The sequence below is a fragment of the Pomacea canaliculata genome, linkage group LG4 (assembly GCF_003073045.1).
Source record: "Pomacea canaliculata isolate SZHN2017 linkage group LG4, ASM307304v1, whole genome shotgun sequence".
In the NCBI taxonomy this organism is placed as follows: Eukaryota; Metazoa; Mollusca; class Gastropoda; order Architaenioglossa; family Ampullariidae; genus Pomacea; species Pomacea canaliculata.
This window is the reverse complement of record NC_037593.1, coordinates 27,183,082-27,199,562: the sequence shown is the minus strand read 5'-3', so window position 1 is coordinate 27,199,562 and position 16,481 is coordinate 27,183,082. Positions and strand designations below refer to the sequence as shown.

General features: G+C 37.6%; 3 protein-coding genes across 4 annotated transcripts; 1 reads left to right on the top strand and 2 right to left on the bottom strand.

Annotated features, from left to right (window-relative positions):
- Window positions 1-277: 277 nt before the first annotated feature.
- LOC112561176 lies at window positions 278-3,544 on the bottom strand. Of its 2 annotated transcripts, XR_003098656.1 has the most exons (5): window positions 3,159-3,544; window positions 2,978-3,029; window positions 2,399-2,542; window positions 1,123-1,470; window positions 278-447 (listed from the first exon to the last, which is right to left on the bottom strand). XR_003098656.1 is itself a non-coding variant. In XM_025233488.1 (4 exons), exons 1-4 carry the CDS (start codon window positions 3,260-3,262, stop codon window positions 1,222-1,224), a joined length of 549 nt encoding a protein of 182 aa, XP_025089273.1. In that variant the 5' UTR covers window positions 3,263-3,544; the 3' UTR covers window positions 278-1,221. The 2 variants fall into 2 exon arrangements, 1 of the variants encoding a protein (XP_025089273.1); XM_025233488.1 differs by having other exon boundaries at window positions 278-1,470.
- Window positions 3,545-3,726: 182 nt separating this feature from the next.
- LOC112561178 lies at window positions 3,727-8,618 on the top strand. The gene is made up of 4 exons (XM_025233491.1): window positions 3,727-3,900; window positions 4,548-4,605; window positions 4,779-4,884; window positions 7,038-8,618. The coding sequence occupies exons 1-4, from the start codon at window positions 3,848-3,850 to the stop codon at window positions 7,307-7,309; spliced, it is 489 nt and encodes a 162-aa protein (XP_025089276.1). The 5' UTR covers window positions 3,727-3,847; the 3' UTR covers window positions 7,310-8,618.
- Window positions 8,619-8,884: 266 nt separating this feature from the next.
- LOC112562495 (rab5 GDP/GTP exchange factor-like) lies at window positions 8,885-13,954 on the bottom strand. The gene is made up of 3 exons (XM_025235775.1): window positions 13,927-13,954; window positions 12,858-13,072; window positions 8,885-12,323 (listed from the first exon to the last, which is right to left on the bottom strand). The coding sequence occupies exons 1-3, from the start codon at window positions 13,952-13,954 to the stop codon at window positions 11,880-11,882; spliced, it is 687 nt and encodes a 228-aa protein (XP_025091560.1). The 3' UTR covers window positions 8,885-11,879.
- Window positions 13,955-16,481: the final 2,527 nt, after the last annotated feature.

Genomic DNA, 16,481 nt, shown 5'->3' with positions numbered 1-16,481 from the left:
AACAATTTTGAAAAAAAAATTTTAAACTTGTCCTTCGATATAGTTGGACCTTAAGATGTTGAGAACAGTAATGTGAACAACGTAATAAAATTAATCCGATTAGATTCACAGTCATATTCGAGTCTTGCTTCTACAGTCGTCTCCACGTTACATTACGAATGCGGGTTCACCTGGCTGCCAAAGTCTTGTGAGTGTTCATGCGGGAATCGTGTGCCTCTAGCTTCCACAAAACACTGCAAAGTCTATTCATTCAGTCAAGTACAACTAGAACTTGAGAAAGTCTTTCTATTCTCTTTAATGTGCAATGACACCAACGGGCATGCCGTACGATGGATCGAAACCGCGAAAGGTGATATTCTATATCATTATAAACATCAGTTGCCACAGCAGCCAGACTGGGGTGGGCTAGTTTTCCCATCCAGTATATTCCTGTAAGGATCAGCTGCAGGGTTCTGAAGATGATCTTTGACACAGTGTCATTGCAACGGTCACTGTCTCTATGGGTGTGACATAAAAAACACACCACAGTAGCTGGTTTGTGACGTATGAATACAAAGTTAGAGTGGGGACAGCTACTATACAATGCATGGCCAGTTGCTTCTTTTTTAATAGTATGGAAGAAGAAAGAAAACCTAGCTGTTGAAGGTCCTATAAAAATTATCATTGGAGATTGTTTGGGGGAGGGGTCCATAATGATCAGTAACAAAAAACATATTGAAGACCAACAATCAAATCCTGACTGAAGGCCCACAATGAAATCCTGATTAAGGGTCCACAAATCCTGTTTAAAGGCACACAGTCAAGACTATCGGTAATAGACAAGGTTTTTTTTTTTTTTTAGGGGAGAAGGGGGATTATGATGGTTATCAGTGATCAACAATTGTTGGGCGGTGGCAAAGGTGGGGGACTCATGATGATCGAAAATAAAAATTGAGAACACATAATGATCGGTAATTGACAATTGATTCCAGCATGAAGACAATCAGTCATCAACAATTGTTTGAGAATCCATGATGACAATATCCCTCATCAACAATGGTGACTGTAAAAGAATGACAAGACTGACATATAAAAACTTCGACTTTCAAAGGCCTTTTTTTATAAATCTTATTGCGCACGCCAATCTCAGTTTTTTTATGGATATAATGCACCAATCTATTGCTCTATGTTACACACTGAGAAGTAATAAAAAAGACACTGTAAATTGAAACTCTTCTTGCATTAATAGTAATCTTCAAAAGGCATGTTTCCATGGCGATTGTGCTGGTGATTCAGACCATACACAGGGGGGCGAAGCATGGGTCCTAGAGCAGCAAAGACGGGGCGGCGGTATGATGTCATGTTGTTGGAGAAGGCGTACAGGTTTTGGTCACGGTAGCCAAGACGCTGAAGTGCACGTGCTCGTTTGGTCTCAGCATTGGTGGAGCCAGTGCGCAGGAAGAGGTCATAGTTTGACGGCCAGTCCTTGCCCTTGCCGACAGAAAAGGAAATTATTTATGTGGATTATGTTCCCTGCCAACACAACAGCGGCTCACATCTTTTCGAAACCTTCCCTCTTCCACTGGACTATTTGTGCAAAAAATAAACACCCCAGCGATTTAATGTGGGTTGAAGGTACACATTTTATTCTTATTTTGGCAATGTCTGAGAATGCATCAATGCCTGCCAAACTACTATCTTTCCCCCTTCACTACTTTCACACAGAAGTCGATTAAAAGTTACTGACATTGAATACAACTATTCCATTCCTTGATAATGTAAATGAATATAAGTGTTTGTGATGGTGCATCACCAGGTTTTCAAATGATAAACTCTGAATCATAACATTCCAACTAACACCATAACTCTAACCATATATCATGATAAATAATAAAGTTAAATATATAGTGCCATGTCTTGGCCCTAAGGAAAGGTCTTTACCAAAAAAAGGCCTCACCGCCCAACCATATAACACAACCACAATACAACAAACCACTGCACCATGCAGCACTGTACATCATGCAACACAATACTGCAGCATAAAATGTAATGCCATGCCATACAATACTACAGTACAAAATGTAATCCCATGCCACACTGCACCACTGCACAATGGCAAACTGTGTCATGCTACACTACACCATAACATGCCATACCCCACTGCACACACCACACTGTACCACATACACATGCATCATACATACAGCACCACATATTATGCCACACTTCAATAGGTCATGTCATGCAACACCACATGGCATAACATATCACACTTTACACAACACCATACATGCTTGCCACACCCTCAATAGGTCATGTCATGGCACATGGCATATCACACATATCCATACCATACCATAGACACCACACCCATTCATACCAGGTCATACCAAACGCATCACATTACACCACACCACACCTCTTTGGTCCAGGTAGGAATGGCCGAAGTGCCCGGTCTGTACATCCAAGGTCTGGAGCAAGGTTCTCGTCTGTCTGCAACCTTGGGCAGCTCTTCCTCCCTCCTGATGGGAGGGTCCCAGTCATACCACTTGTCTGTCCAGTTCTGCACATCAGACAAAGTATGATGTGGTTAGACAGTGTCTTTTCTACAGAAATATTGGGTTCTCCCCATTCTGCTTACCCAGACCTAAGTCCAACAACATTCAGCCTTTTTAGAGTCTAGATTGATTCTATTTGATCCAGCCAACAATGCCATGTAGCAGAAAAAACATTTAATAATGTTGACTAAGCAGCGCAGTACTGTTCGTTTTTTCACTCTCCTTCTTGTTCTCTCTGTATGTGTGTATATGTGTGGTGGTGTGTGTGTGAGTGAGAGAGAGAGAACAGATAGAGAAAGAGAAGGAAATAATTACTATTTCTGTCCATTATTTTTAACTATTCCATCTTTTGTTGTAGAACTCTTATAATTTATTCAAATGTTAGAATATTTAATTAACACACACAGACAGGGCTTATTTTAAAAGCTCTATCTACTTACTTGATATGATGCTCGACCTTTGGGTTTTGTGAATTTCTCTGGAACTTCACGCCTGAATAACAAACAAAGAAAAACGCACGTGTACAAACACTAATTAACAAAAATAAATGGCGAACATATAAGATATTTTACGAAGAACAATAAAGCATAAAATCTTACCTATCCAACATATAGATCTCACCTGAACATCGTCTGTGAAGCAGGATACTGAGGGACGGTAGGAGGATAATTCACCCAGTAAGGGTACATAGTCTGGGATCGCTTAAAAACAATTGTGTCAGCCATCGTTAGTGTTGTTGCTGGAGATAACAATAATTTGAAAATCTTTACCACCAGCTTACGTCTGATGTTAGATCGAGCAAGCTCACGACACTGCGGAGTTATGTCCCTTATGATAACAATTTCATTGTTGATTCCTAAATGTTCAGTTACAACCTGTAATCCGATCACCAACCCGGTCTTTATCCCCAAATTATCACAGTTACATTAGATACCGGACACTCAATCTGCGTTTATTTAACACTTGCTAACAGGAAAGAGTCGCTAACGACGGTTGTCATGGTGATGTAAACATGGGTGGACCGCTTATGCTATCAGTAAAAATGAATTAAAATGGTATTGCTACATTTTAAGGACAACGAAAATTTTATCTAGAAATCAGTTTCATTAATTTTATTTTATCAGATGTTTTTATTAAATCATCTTATGTATTTACTTTTGTATTAAGCAAATTTGTTTTATTTGTGCAGTACTATAGCAAGTGTATAACGCTCGAAGTACCGTCATCCGAACAGCTAAGGCAGGAGAAACTTATTTGGTGTTAAAGGCATTATTTTTGCGTTGAGCAGAGATATTCTCTCTGTTCGTAAAATGGCATCTGCATACCAGTTCCTTTCTATTCCTGCTAAGCTGCCGAAAGTTTGGTGAGTTTTAATACATGTAAGACATTATCGCGCGCGACGATGTGAACGCGGGATCGAGTTACATGAGAGGGGTGGAGTGGGTGAAGGAGGAACTCATCCCATTACATAGGCTCATATTCATTGACTTTTGGTTCTCGATTTTAAATTATATTTTTGAGAACGGAATGAGGAATTATAATGTGAACTTAAGAACGTAGACAACTCTCGATCAATAGTTTTTAGGACAGGACTTGTCATGTTTTAACAGTTCTTTAATATCAGTTTTACTACGTGACACAATTGTTTATTGAGATTCATTCAATGTGACTCACATAAGAATATGATACTAGGCTGTTGTTTCTTATAATTGTAGCTATCTTACTATAAATGTTGGTGGTAGTGTGAGAAAGTCAATTAATTATTATCCCAAAGTGGAGACAATTTAAAAAAAAACAACACTGGATTGGTTACTCTAGAAGAACTTAATCAGTAATGCTTAAAGCACGCATATTCCCTCCCTGAGCACAGATATAATGATGTTCATGGGTAGAGTGATGTCTAAAATAGATTCTATATAAAAAATCAAAGAGTGTTTATGAAAAATGAAGTTGGAACTTAAACTGAAACAGAACGCATATGACTGATGATTTTTCTCATACCATATTTAGGGATCCAAAGCTGCATGAATGGCCAACTTACCATTGCAGTCACCCTGATGTAGCTCGAGTGAGTTGTGTTCAGTCTGTGTAATCATAGGAAATGTATGTGACTTTACAAGCATCTATTGGGATTGTCTAAAATATATATGTGTGTGTGTGAGAGAGAGAGGAGAGAGAGGGAGAACACATGCATTTGCATGTTTAATTTAAATTCTGAGCTTTACAGTAATCTTTTCATAGGAAGGATGGCGTAAGTGGAGCGGTGAACACCCAGATTGGTATGCCTGGCGTGGAACATCAAGACATCCTGACTGGTACAATCGTAACATCAACACCATTCGTCGCGGTAAGAATGCAGCTGCCATAAACATTTAACTAGTATGAATGTAAGATGAAAAATGTTTGTGGAAGGCAAAAAATATAAAACATAAAAGGGAATGAAAATGAAGTTTAACAGATTCTACTCAATTCTGGTATAAATACTAGCATAAGTAATTAAAAAGGTGTGTCTATACATGAACGAATGAAAACAACTCACTTTGTTCTTTCATTTTTTTTAAACTTACACACAAACACACACCCACACACATCTTTCTTTTCTTTGCTTAATTCCCTTGTCTACATGGTTTATATGGTATATACAGCTGCATTGTATGTACTGTACCCTGTAATGGGCTGTGAATACACGTGAGATGGCTGTTAATTCTTCTACATGAATTTTTATATATTGTATGTGATGCTATTACATTATTCTTATAATAATAATAAGATTTGTATAGCGCATTTCCCCACACAGAGGCAAGCACGATGCACTATCAGGGGTAATGGGGAAAGAGGCTGTGTGATGTAGTCATCATAATCAAGTAAAAACAAGCTCAACATGCATAAAGCAAACAGTTGGCAATATAAGAACACGAAGGACAATGACAATGACAATGACAATGACAATTCTTTATTAACGAGGGGTAAAATAAGCAACTGAGCGCTTTTTTCCACTTAGCCCTCGCCCTTTTCAGGGAAAAAATTAACTATAGAAATGAATTAATTAAGCATTGATATAAAAAGATAATAAGCATAAAAATTAACTATAGAAATGAATTAATTAAGCATTAAATATAAAAAGATAATAAGCATAGAGAAGGGTGGATATGTACAAAGTGATGGTTAAAGAAGAGATTAGCATATATTCACAAGGTCACCTGGAGTTGGTAGGAATTAGAGGGCTTATTATATATCTTGAACGTATTGAGATAGATGGCGTCGAAAGCAGGCCAGGAGTGCAATTGTTTGAGATGGAGAGGGAGCTGTTCATAGCGCACTCCCTGAAAATTGCAGACTTGATTTGAAGAGGTCTAGTCTTGGAAAGGGGATATTCAGTTTTGGGAAGGTTCTAGAGTTATTGGAGGAAAATAGGAGAGAGAGTCTTGGCGATAGTTTACCCATCAGTATTTTATAGGACCGCAGAGATAGGAGTGTGGGGAAGAAAGGACAACAGAATGGAATTGTTGTAGTAGGTATTTCCAAAAGAGATATGTTTTCAGTCCAGATTGGAAAGCATGTACCAACTCCATTGTGTAGAGGCAGGCCATTCCAAATAGTTCAAGAAAGATGGATTTGCAAACCGAAGTTGACATGATTCTTGAAGGACAATGATGTGGGGAAAAGAATTCTGAGATTTCTGACAAACTGGGAGAAAGTGATGGTGAATTCAGAGAAAGTGAGTGATGTAGAGGGAGGCAGTTTAAGCATGTGTGAGTCTATCTGGATTACTTCAGTTTTCTCCCCATTGAGCTTTAATTTGTTTGCCAACATCCAGTGTTTGACAGAGTCATGGGTTTGCTGAGTACTGGTGAACAGACTGTGAAGTTTGCAAGCTGGGCCATATGCCAGGAGCTGAGTATTGTTGGTGTACATGTGATATTGCAAGGCAAAGTGGGGGATCACAGGACCAAGTGGGTTGACATCAGCAGTAAACAATAGAGGCCCAAGGACTGAATCCTGAGGCAGTCCATAAAGCACAGCAACAGGTTCTGATGCAGAGCCATGGACACTAATAGACCGGTTGCAATCAGACAGGTACGAGTGGAACCAACCTAGGACCATGCCAGAGGCCTAAAGTAGCGTGAATTTACTGAAGGAGAAGTGGTCTAAAGCGTCAAAAGCAGCAGACAAATCGAGCATAGACAAGACTGATGTTTGACTGAACTAGCCAAGGCTCACCCTGATGGTGTTGACTTTTGCCAAAAAAAAAAAAAAGTGCATGGTGCACTGCAAGGGTGGCGAGGAGCTGGCTTTGCCAATGGCCTGACCAGCTATTTGAAACACTTCACCTGTGCCTATAAAAAATTTATTTTTGTATTATTTTACTCTCTCTATCTGACTGTTATGTATTGTTTTCAAATTTTAAAATAAAGTACTTTAAAAATAAAATCATCTAATAAACATCTAGGTAAACATGCTGAACACATTCTAAAACCAAAGTGACTTTTTCGTTTCCAGTGGACTACAAAAATGTCAACTGGCATTATGAACGGCCCTCCAAGCCCACAAGTCGGACACACGATGGTTTTGTGCCTTATGAAAATGATGTCATCATGAAGGAAACACTACCACAAATGCCTCATAATCGCTCCTACAAAGAAAGCTTTAGCTATCAAAAGCCTTTTCCTCAAGAGGTTCCCAAACCTAAGTGGGGACTGTACAACCCTCCACATTACCAGGAACCAGCCCGTTTTAACAGTTACCCTCCTTTTAAGTACAACGGGTACTAAGGCTTGTCCTGGCAAACTTACGAACATGAGAAACAACAGTTCAAAGAACACCTAACCATAAAAGTGGTGTCTGAAGTAAGTCCTTAAGTGAATACTTTTCTGGATGAAAAGTTTTAAATTTTTTAGCTTAGTTGCTCTAAAAAAGCTTAGTGTTCACAGCAGCACATTCTGTAACAGCTTATATAGTACTTTGCAACTTCGTCTTTAGTGCATATGCAGCACTAAAAATAAACATCAACAGTAGACAGATATTTTTTTCAACAAAAAACTGTACATACACAGAATATATGATCTGAAAACTGTGACTGAATGAATTTTTGAATGAAAGCAGGTGCCAAACTTTTTTTTAATAGATTATGAAAAGTTATTTGCAATTCATCCTTGGCAGTTTATTATGTGTAGATGATAGTGATTTTGTGAAGTCTGTGCATCATGATTTTAAAAAGTGTTTGTGTGAACACAGATGATCTGTTTGGTTTTCTGGTTGAAGGATGGTGGCATTAAGATCTAGTGGAAAATTTGTATCTGTAATGTCAAAAGTTATGTACTTGCATTGAAAAAAAACAAGAGCAGCTTGAAAAAATATTGAGTTCCCTCTGTCTCAGTTTTTGCAAATATGCTTTTCCCAGTTCACATGAAAAATTAACAATATGGTTACTTTATGTATTCATGCCTCAGTGGTGGCTGTACAGTGCATACCTCTGATTGACACACAACCATTGATTTCTTAGCTGAATTCCAAAATGCTTTATCATCATGATCTTCTAACAGTTATGTCAAACATCCTCTGTACCTAATTTTTGGAAAAAGTTTCAGTTAAGCTTACCTACCCCTCCAGTTTTGGAGAATGTTTAGTTTTTGCTTTCTTTCTCCCTTAGGCACATACACACAAGAGGCCTATCTATGTGATTGATTCTTTTAAGTTAAATGACTTAGCCTTTGAAAACAGATTTCTTTTGCAAAGAGCAATAATTAGATAAAGAGTTATATTGTCTGTTTTGTACATTTATAGGGTTATGTGGTAAAAACATGCAGACTAAACATGTTACCTGCCCTTTCAGGACTGACCTATTTTTCTATGTTTAGCATACATACTAAAGCTTCATTAGTTTATTGATACTGCACTGGATATTGGGTACTGGCTATTGCTGTATTTGCTGCCCATTCTGGTATAACTGAATTTTGTCTTGTCTTGTGTTGCCCACACTACCTTCAACTCAATTAGAGCTCAAATATGTATAGCATCATTTTTATCTTAATTCTTTTACTGTACAGATCAATAAAAGTTACATTGTCTTTCCGTCTAGAATATCCTTCATTTCTGTTATTGATGAGAATTTTGCTTGTTTGTAGTGAATGTGTTGCTAGAAATAATAATGATGATAATAACTATTCAAGATACACATCTAGTGCATTCGAGTGCAAAGTTGCATAATTTATCTATCACTGCACAGTTGTAGACCAAATATATTAAAAGAACCATAAAACAAAAGTAAATTAAGAGATATATATATAGCAAATCTCCACCTGAATAAGTATTACTCAATTGCTTGACAAAATCAAATTAAGATGGTATTTGGTATTTTTGTAAATGTTTATTTCCCAAATGACAATTGTTATGAAGAAACAAACCCAAACCAGCAAAATTACCAAATATCAGGTAACCCAAGTTCTGATCAGTCAGAAACATTAACGCTCATATAAATAAGGAAGCACCAGATGACAGTGCTTTTTATGAAACATTCCATGACTCCTAGATTCTAAAACACAAACACATATTTCAAAGTAGAAACACAAGCTGGCTTTCCCTGGATATTTCATGAAGATATCTTTTCCACACTTTGAAATCTGTCTCCATAATACAGATCCCTACATGCATGTAAAATGCAACGATTGATGTCACGACACTGAATTTTGGCTTAATTCCATCAGTTCTGTGCATCTGCTATATGACAGATTTTACAAAGTCTACTTAAAATGCATTATTCAATTTTTCTTCATTTTTTTTTTTTGCACTTAATCTTAACCTTTATGCTTGCTTAAGCATATTTACACAAGCACAACTCTAAGCGTATTCACACAAACACATTTACAGACACACACACATATATGCAAAGGCTTAAAATTTACGCTCTCTAAAAACAATGAACAACCCCATCCTGAAACTCAAATCTGATAAAGTTGCAGTACCTAAATGATTATTTATTACTCACCAACTCTCACATGCACGTTACCACAAAAAGCCACTAATGGTCCATCAGTTAATTATTGCAGCCAAAAAAATCGCTACCAACAAAAATAAATAATAAAACAAAATATCAGACAACACACAAATAAATCCATCTTCTCTTTTATATGAAAACATAAAAAGTGGGGGGTGAGGGGGTGGAGGAGAGTCAATCACAGGAGGCAGTTTATCAGCTACAACCTATGAAGAAGAAAAAAAAGGGAAACCTCTTTAGATTGAAAAAAATTAAACATGTACAGGACATCTTGAGAAAAGAGAATGTCTTATAGCTGGTGTTTAAGTTAATAGGCATTAGGTCAAAGCAGTCTATCACAAGCTCTATTTACCTTTCAGTAAAGACCACATTTTTTTATTATTGTGAGATTTGTCACAATTATTTTGTTAAAATTAATAAGAACAAATATCTGTTGTAATACACATTTGCTGACTTCAGTAATGTTACAAGGTAGACTCAATAGTTGCTGGCTCACTTTCAACCAACACTTACACTATAATAAAACATCTTCCAAGTCATCAGCATTCTAATAAATATTTTGAACACTCACTTGCTCTTATATTCCAGCTGCAAGAAAGCAGACCACTACAGCCACAAACTGATCACATTTGAATTATCTGCCCTTGTACTTCTGATGGACAGCAATACACATAACAAACCTCAAAAAGTGGTGTTTCAAGCCAAAGCTTTTGAAATACAAAATTGTTAATATTTAGTTTTGAAAAACTGGCAAGATACAAAAACAAAAAACCATGGCACCTTTGTGAACAATTTTTTTTACAGCTTTGTGACCTAGCTGTATCTTGCACTGCCAATCAAAAATTTTATTTGTCAAAAACATGCAAATATCTATAAAAGTATTAAACACCGTTTTTACACATTTAATTGCATACTCTACAAAAAAAATTCCTTGCTATATCCTTGAACATATTTTTACATATTCTCAACAAGTAATATTTCCGTGAAAATTTTCTTTGTGAATTCCACAAATACCAGGCTCAGTAATTAACAGCCCACAAGTTTTATTTAAATCTTTACTTTTACGTTTCTCTTGTTTTCACAAATGTTAGTACAGTCCCAACAAATTGGTAACAGCCATCTTTTTTTCAACAGCCTAAAATTCAATAAATTTATGAGCATAATTTTCAAACTTTGTTCTTTTGCTTGGAAGCAGGAAAGTCTGTTATGCAGAAATAAGTACCATCAGAAGAACACATCTATATTTAGCAAGAAGCAACCAAAACAGATCTTATACAACATCATGCAGGCATACAATCATACATATTAGCTCCTCCATAAGCATGTACACATCTCCCTTTTTCAATCTTTCTTTCTCTCACCACCCTAAACAGAATAAGTTCTTGCAAAGATCAATTTATTAACTGTATCAGTTACTGAATTTTTTTTATATTTGACTATTTCTGTCTCCATATAAATCTAAATGTCACTTTATTGCATGTGAACATGTTCTATAATGAAACAGAAATAAAGACATCTTGAAAAATCTGTGCCCAAAACCAGTCTTTACAAAATGCTAAATACCAAGATCAACTCTAAGCCAATTCTACAATCATGAACTAAGTCAAGTCATTCTTTAAATACTTCTATTATACTTTTCAGGTATTCACTTCCATTTATTCCACAGTCAAATAAAACAAATGCTGAGTCTTCTGTTCACATTAAACTCCACACCACTTATGCAAGTTTATCTCCAACAAGAAATGTAAACTGTAATCTGTCAGGCCTCCTTGCCTCATACTTCAGTGCCAACTCTATCTTGGTTTCCTTAAAGATCAAGCAAAATACAATGCTGTTGACAGAGTCAGCTAGCAGATCTGTGTACAGCCTTGCAGTTTACTCTCATTCAATATGGATATATCGACACAACTGTGGTGTAGCTATGAAGATGTTCACATTTGTGGGTTCAAACTGTATAGGAAGAGTTAATTATACTCTAAGACCCACGCTTCTATTGAGACAGGATGTTCATAACGATGTAAAATTGTAGATGCTGGCTTTGACAGGTTAGCTTTAAAGCCTGACCAGTCTGAAAGACATTCACGAGTGGCTGAGTGTTTCATCACAAAACAGCCTTTCAGCATCAGCATGAAGATTGCATCTACAAGCATCAAGCATGAAGACTCCACCCACAGCCATCTCCTCATTTTTATACAAACTATAACAGTAGCCAAGCTGTTCTTAGAAATTTTTTTTTTTTTATCAGGGCTCCCTTCTCTCTGGTGGAGGTAGTTGGACCTGTTCCATGACTTCTATTTCTCCTTCCAGTCTTTCTGTTTGCAAGTTTTCCTTCCCAACTCTGCTGGGTACTATGGTGCCTGCAGATGGGACAAATGCCAGTTCCACTGTGGTTGCTGTTCTCTTTTGCTTGTGCCACTGTCTAATGCAACAACATCTACATGTTGAGGGGTTTGTGGCAAAGGAAAGCTTGCTAGTTGTGCGTCTGCTGGTGGTGGTTCTGCTGCTAAGTTCTCAACATTCTCACAGCCTGCACTCAGCAGCTCTGAGGAATGAGAAGCCACTGATGCTAGTGTTGCTTCCACAACGTTTGCCTGTGCAGGCTGCGGCTGCAGAGGGGAAGGAAGATTTGCAGCAGTGGCATCTGTTTCCATAGCATCGAGATCAACCTTGACTTTACGAGGTCTGATTTTCAGAGGTGCTTGCTCAAGGATACGGGCAATTTCTTGATTAAAGCTGTTTCTGAAGTCAAGCATGTCTTGTTGTAGCTGAAGCGCTTCAGCCATAACTCGCTCCTGTAATACATTTGTTTGCAAATTAATGCAAATGTGCTATATGTTGAAATATCTTTGCTATATGAAAGGAAGATTTAAAAAAAAACCTTCTATTGTTTGTTGTTGTTTTGCAATAAACTTGCAGAAAATGTACAGCTACTTTCAGCTTGCAGCATAAAGGCAGAATATGTTTGTGCATACCAGCAATACTCTATGCATCACATTTTGGCTACCCCAACACTGCATTCATTCTTCTTAACCTATCAGTCCAAAAGAGCTTTTTTAAACTCAGTTTTGGGGAGTTACTATAATGCGTTAAGCACACTCAACAGAAAATAGTTTTGGATAGGCTTTAAGCATGGTTGAAAAAGTATAATTAATCATTTCTTCGCTTTAAATATGCAGAAAATGAATGGACAGCTCCCAAAAAAAAAAAAAAAAACAAAAAAAAAAAACCAAACTAAGTTATTGTTATTCCTGCAGTGTTCCTTGTCTCTACCAGCATGGCAATCACTTTACATCAGTGCGCTTAATGTTCATGTCATGTTCCCTCACCTGTCGCTGCTTCAGCTGAGACAGCATCTTGAGATTATGCTGCATCAAACGCAGCCCTTCACAAATACGTTCTCCTCCACTACCTGGCGGAGTGGCCTCTCCTGACATGTATCGTTCATATTCCGCTACAGACAAACTAAGAGATTCTGCACTGATGTTCTCAATGAAAGCCACAGCACAACACTGAAACAAAAAACAAATAAACCAGTAAGTTACTCAATAAAGCATAGTAATGGAAGACCCATTCACCCCAATTATTTATGGAGGAAACAAGTGACAATTTTATGTGTAGTTAAAAAAGATCGGTGACAAGGGGTGATGTCCAGTGGACTCGACATAGTATTCAGTATGTCGGCTTGTCATGTATATTACAAGCATTTAGAAACGCTATACACAGTACTTGCTAAGCTTAGCAATGGAGTTCAGCATAACAAACAAAAATCCACAGACAGCAACAAGCGAAAGTAAATAGTGTAGAATTCTTGCTGTCAGCTGGTTATCTGGATTAAATTCTTTTATATGTGGTATAGAACTAGGGTCCTCCTCTAGGCTGGTCTACGAGCCTTGTACTTATATGGCATTATCAATAACATAGCCTTTACATAATGACATTTGATCTTTGGTGCGGCATGGCAATGTTTCCTGAAGAGACTTTGTATCGTCCTGAATGAAAGGTGGGATTTAGGGAAGGTGTAGCTCAACTTTTTGAGAATGTCTTCCTGACAGATTTTAGAGACATAACATTTGTGGCCATTAAGTGCACTTTTGCAATATGGCAGACTAAGCTTGCATATAGGCTAAGTTCCTTTGAATGTGTCAGAAAGTCATGAATCTAGGCCTGGTGCTTGCTTATGTATGAGTGACACATATAAATGAGAGATGGAAAACGTCGCATTAATACCATTAGTGAAAGTAGTAGCCAGCTCCTTGGCACATCATACAGCCGATCTGGGTTGGCAAAACGTTGATGTACTGATATTAGACTGACAATAACGTGGGTATTGCTTGAGCAAGATAAAAATTATAAGCTGGATAAAGAAAACTCAATCAGCACTAACTGGTGCCCCACCTTTAGACATGAGTAGAACTTGAATCATTGGTATATGGGAATTATGGTGATTGCTACAGGGACAGAAACGTGACCTATTATGGAGGACACGCTTGGTGTCTTGAGTTGCGTTCTGACATGGTCCTGACCATAATTATCTAACCTAGACTGTTGAAATAAAGCCAAGAATAATGTAATCCAAGATACTGGTCAGTATGCGTTGGGCCGTAACAGTGATTTTTAAGCGTGTTTGTTCATGTACAAAATTATTTTCGGACTTAGTATCGCTAAAAGTGCTACTGGTGATATAGAATCCCAGCAGCCGCAAACCAGCATTGAAAATCCACAGTAACTATGGAGTCGTTAGAGACGTGGTCAGATCAACAGCAATAAAGAGAAGAACAACTACGCAGGGAGAGGAGCGAAATCTGGAATAGATATGAGGTTCTTTTTTAGAAGTACTTTCTATTCATTGTGCTATACTGATATAGTAGAAGATATAAATATGCAGGAAGTTTTGAGCTACTCGATGTTGCTCAGGAAAATGAAACGGGAACTCTTCGGTTGCTTGTATTAGATAACCTGTTAGAAAAAATGAGTAGGCATTCAGTACAAATGAAATTGCATATCTTTCAATATACTTTGATAGATTATTTGTCAGTGCTTGTGGCTGTGTAGTGCATTCTGAAGTTGCCTTGGGTTAGTAATAGTATTCTAACCACAACACGAAGACTACTAATTCTGCCTTTGTTAAGTTGCTTGAGTACTTGATAGATTACACCACAATACACCTGTATTGCCATTACGCTACAAGTTCATCGCCTTATTCTGGTAGGTCTTAGGATAATTGATGGATCTGCGGTCAGATCCATGTTTGTTGTGTGCTAGATTCAGTCTTGGTTTTGTCAGTGTAGAGTACGGATTGAGCTGTGTCTGAATTGAGGGCAGACTTTTCCATTCTCTAACTATCATCTGCACGTACGCTGCTGCTGGCTGCAACAAGCCATTATGGGTGGGCAGATGCCGTGTTCACATAATGCGTATCCTCTGTGATAGCTCCAATCTGTACTCAATGATGGAGCTCGTTACGAGGTACGGCCTCTTATATAAGACGAGATAAAGAAGGGTAAGTGAGGGAAGAGTCATAATAATGAAGGCTAGCCCTGCTCTTTACTAGTGTATAGGTATACGAACAACCAAGGCTGGATGAGGGCGGATAAATTATCCTTAAATTAACTATGCTTTATTATGAACTTGCAAGCCATGTGGGGTTATAGTTTGTGATATGCAATACCATCCTACCATTATGGTTAACCTTAATGAGATGCTCACTTATCTGTTAAAAACGATATTTAGAAAAATTAACTTGCTCTCTTTCTTTTTTCTTCTACTTTTCTTGATAACATTATAAAATTGTGTCTATACACATTGATGGTAATAATACCATGCATTTTTCAAACTATTAATTACCACACCTTTAAAACTGCTGATTGACATATGTCAGCGGATTTTGAATAGACGTCTGTACAACACTTATTCGCGACATTTTTCTTTATCAAGCTTGGGAATCACGTGTTGATCGGGCATACAGCCCTATGGGCTTTTCGAGTGAAGTCACCGACATTGTTTGAAACTTTCCTTCGTGCGGTATGTTGCTTTTCTATTAGTGGTTCTTAGAACTGGTTATATCGGTAACACCACAGAATCTGTTATCATGGACCCAGGGTTTTTCTTCTTCATTACTTTTTGTCTTCAATAGCTCATGATCAAGCGGCGTGTTTTATTTGTTTATTTGTGGCGTTTATGAGGGACTAATAGGGTACTGGCACGGAATGTTGGGTGGAGGCTATTCATATATCTTGTTGTAAAAATGAATATTTATCACGCATCGATGTGTCAACTGATTATCTATTCTTATAAAAACAGGTTAGATCATCAAAACTTACAACGGAGCTCTGATGCAGCATGATGAATAGACATAAGAGGATACAGAAAATGAGCAATATTCTTTACTATTATTTACTTTTGAGGGGTCTTTTCCTTTGAAAATTATGATTTCACAGCATTGTGTCGTGGGGAGGGTTTATTTGACTGTTTGGTCCTTACATTGAGTTCAATACTTCGGAAGGGGCGTTTGTTGTCCAACTGTTAGTCCTCAGCAGGCTAATAGCAACAGAGTATATAAATTAATGCAATTAATAATGATAATAGAAATGGATGTAGATGTGATAAATTCCTAAATAATGTGGATCTGATGTTAACTCATGATAAGGGTCTTCATCCTAATTCTATGCACCTTGACATCATACATTTTAATATCATATTACTTCTCTCTCTTACCTTCTCCCTACCAATTTTCCCACACATAAACTATACACAAAGTCAACCCATAAAAATTAACACGGAACTATGGTCTAGCTTCACTCGAAAGCAGCTGATGTGGAAGCTGTGCTTCTCGACGTGCTGGCTGCATAAACCTTCACAAGGGCAATACATGATGAGCAAAATTATGATATGAGCCAGGAGGTACGCCTAAGGAACTACAGGCCGTATCTGCCAACAGATCTTGATCCGTC

Bases quoted from the DNA above. Each gene is read 5' to 3' on its own strand.
- LOC112561176 (XM_025233488.1), bottom strand. From the start codon at position 3,262: ATGGCTGACACAATTGTTTTTAAGCGATCCCAGACTATGTACCCTTAC. The intron at 3,030-3,158 runs GTGAGATCTATA...TTTGTTATTCAG, and splicing joins GCTTCACAGACGATGTTCAG to GCGTGAAGTTCCAGAGAAAT. The intron at 1,471-2,398 runs GTGTGGTGTGGT...TCTGTCGGCAAG, and splicing joins TTCCTACCTGGACCAAAGAG to GGCAAGGACTGGCCGTCAAA.
- LOC112561178 (XM_025233491.1), top strand. From the start codon at position 3,848: ATGGCATCTGCATACCAGTTCCTTTCTATTCCTGCTAAGCTGCCGAAA. The intron at 3,901-4,547 runs GTGAGTTTTAAT...TACCATATTTAG, and splicing joins GCTAAGCTGCCGAAAGTTTG to GGATCCAAAGCTGCATGAAT. The intron at 4,885-7,037 runs GTAAGAATGCAG...TTTCGTTTCCAG, and splicing joins CATCAACACCATTCGTCGCG to TGGACTACAAAAATGTCAAC.
- LOC112562495 (XM_025235775.1), bottom strand. From the start codon at position 13,954: ATGATTCAAGTTCTACTCATGTCTAAAG. The intron at 13,073-13,926 runs GTGGGGCACCAG...TGCTTTATTGAG, and splicing joins AGTTCTACTCATGTCTAAAG to TAACTTACTGGTTTATTTGT. The intron at 12,324-12,857 runs GTGAGGGAACAT...AATGTATTACAG, and splicing joins CTCAGCTGAAGCAGCGACAG to GAGCGAGTTATGGCTGAAGC.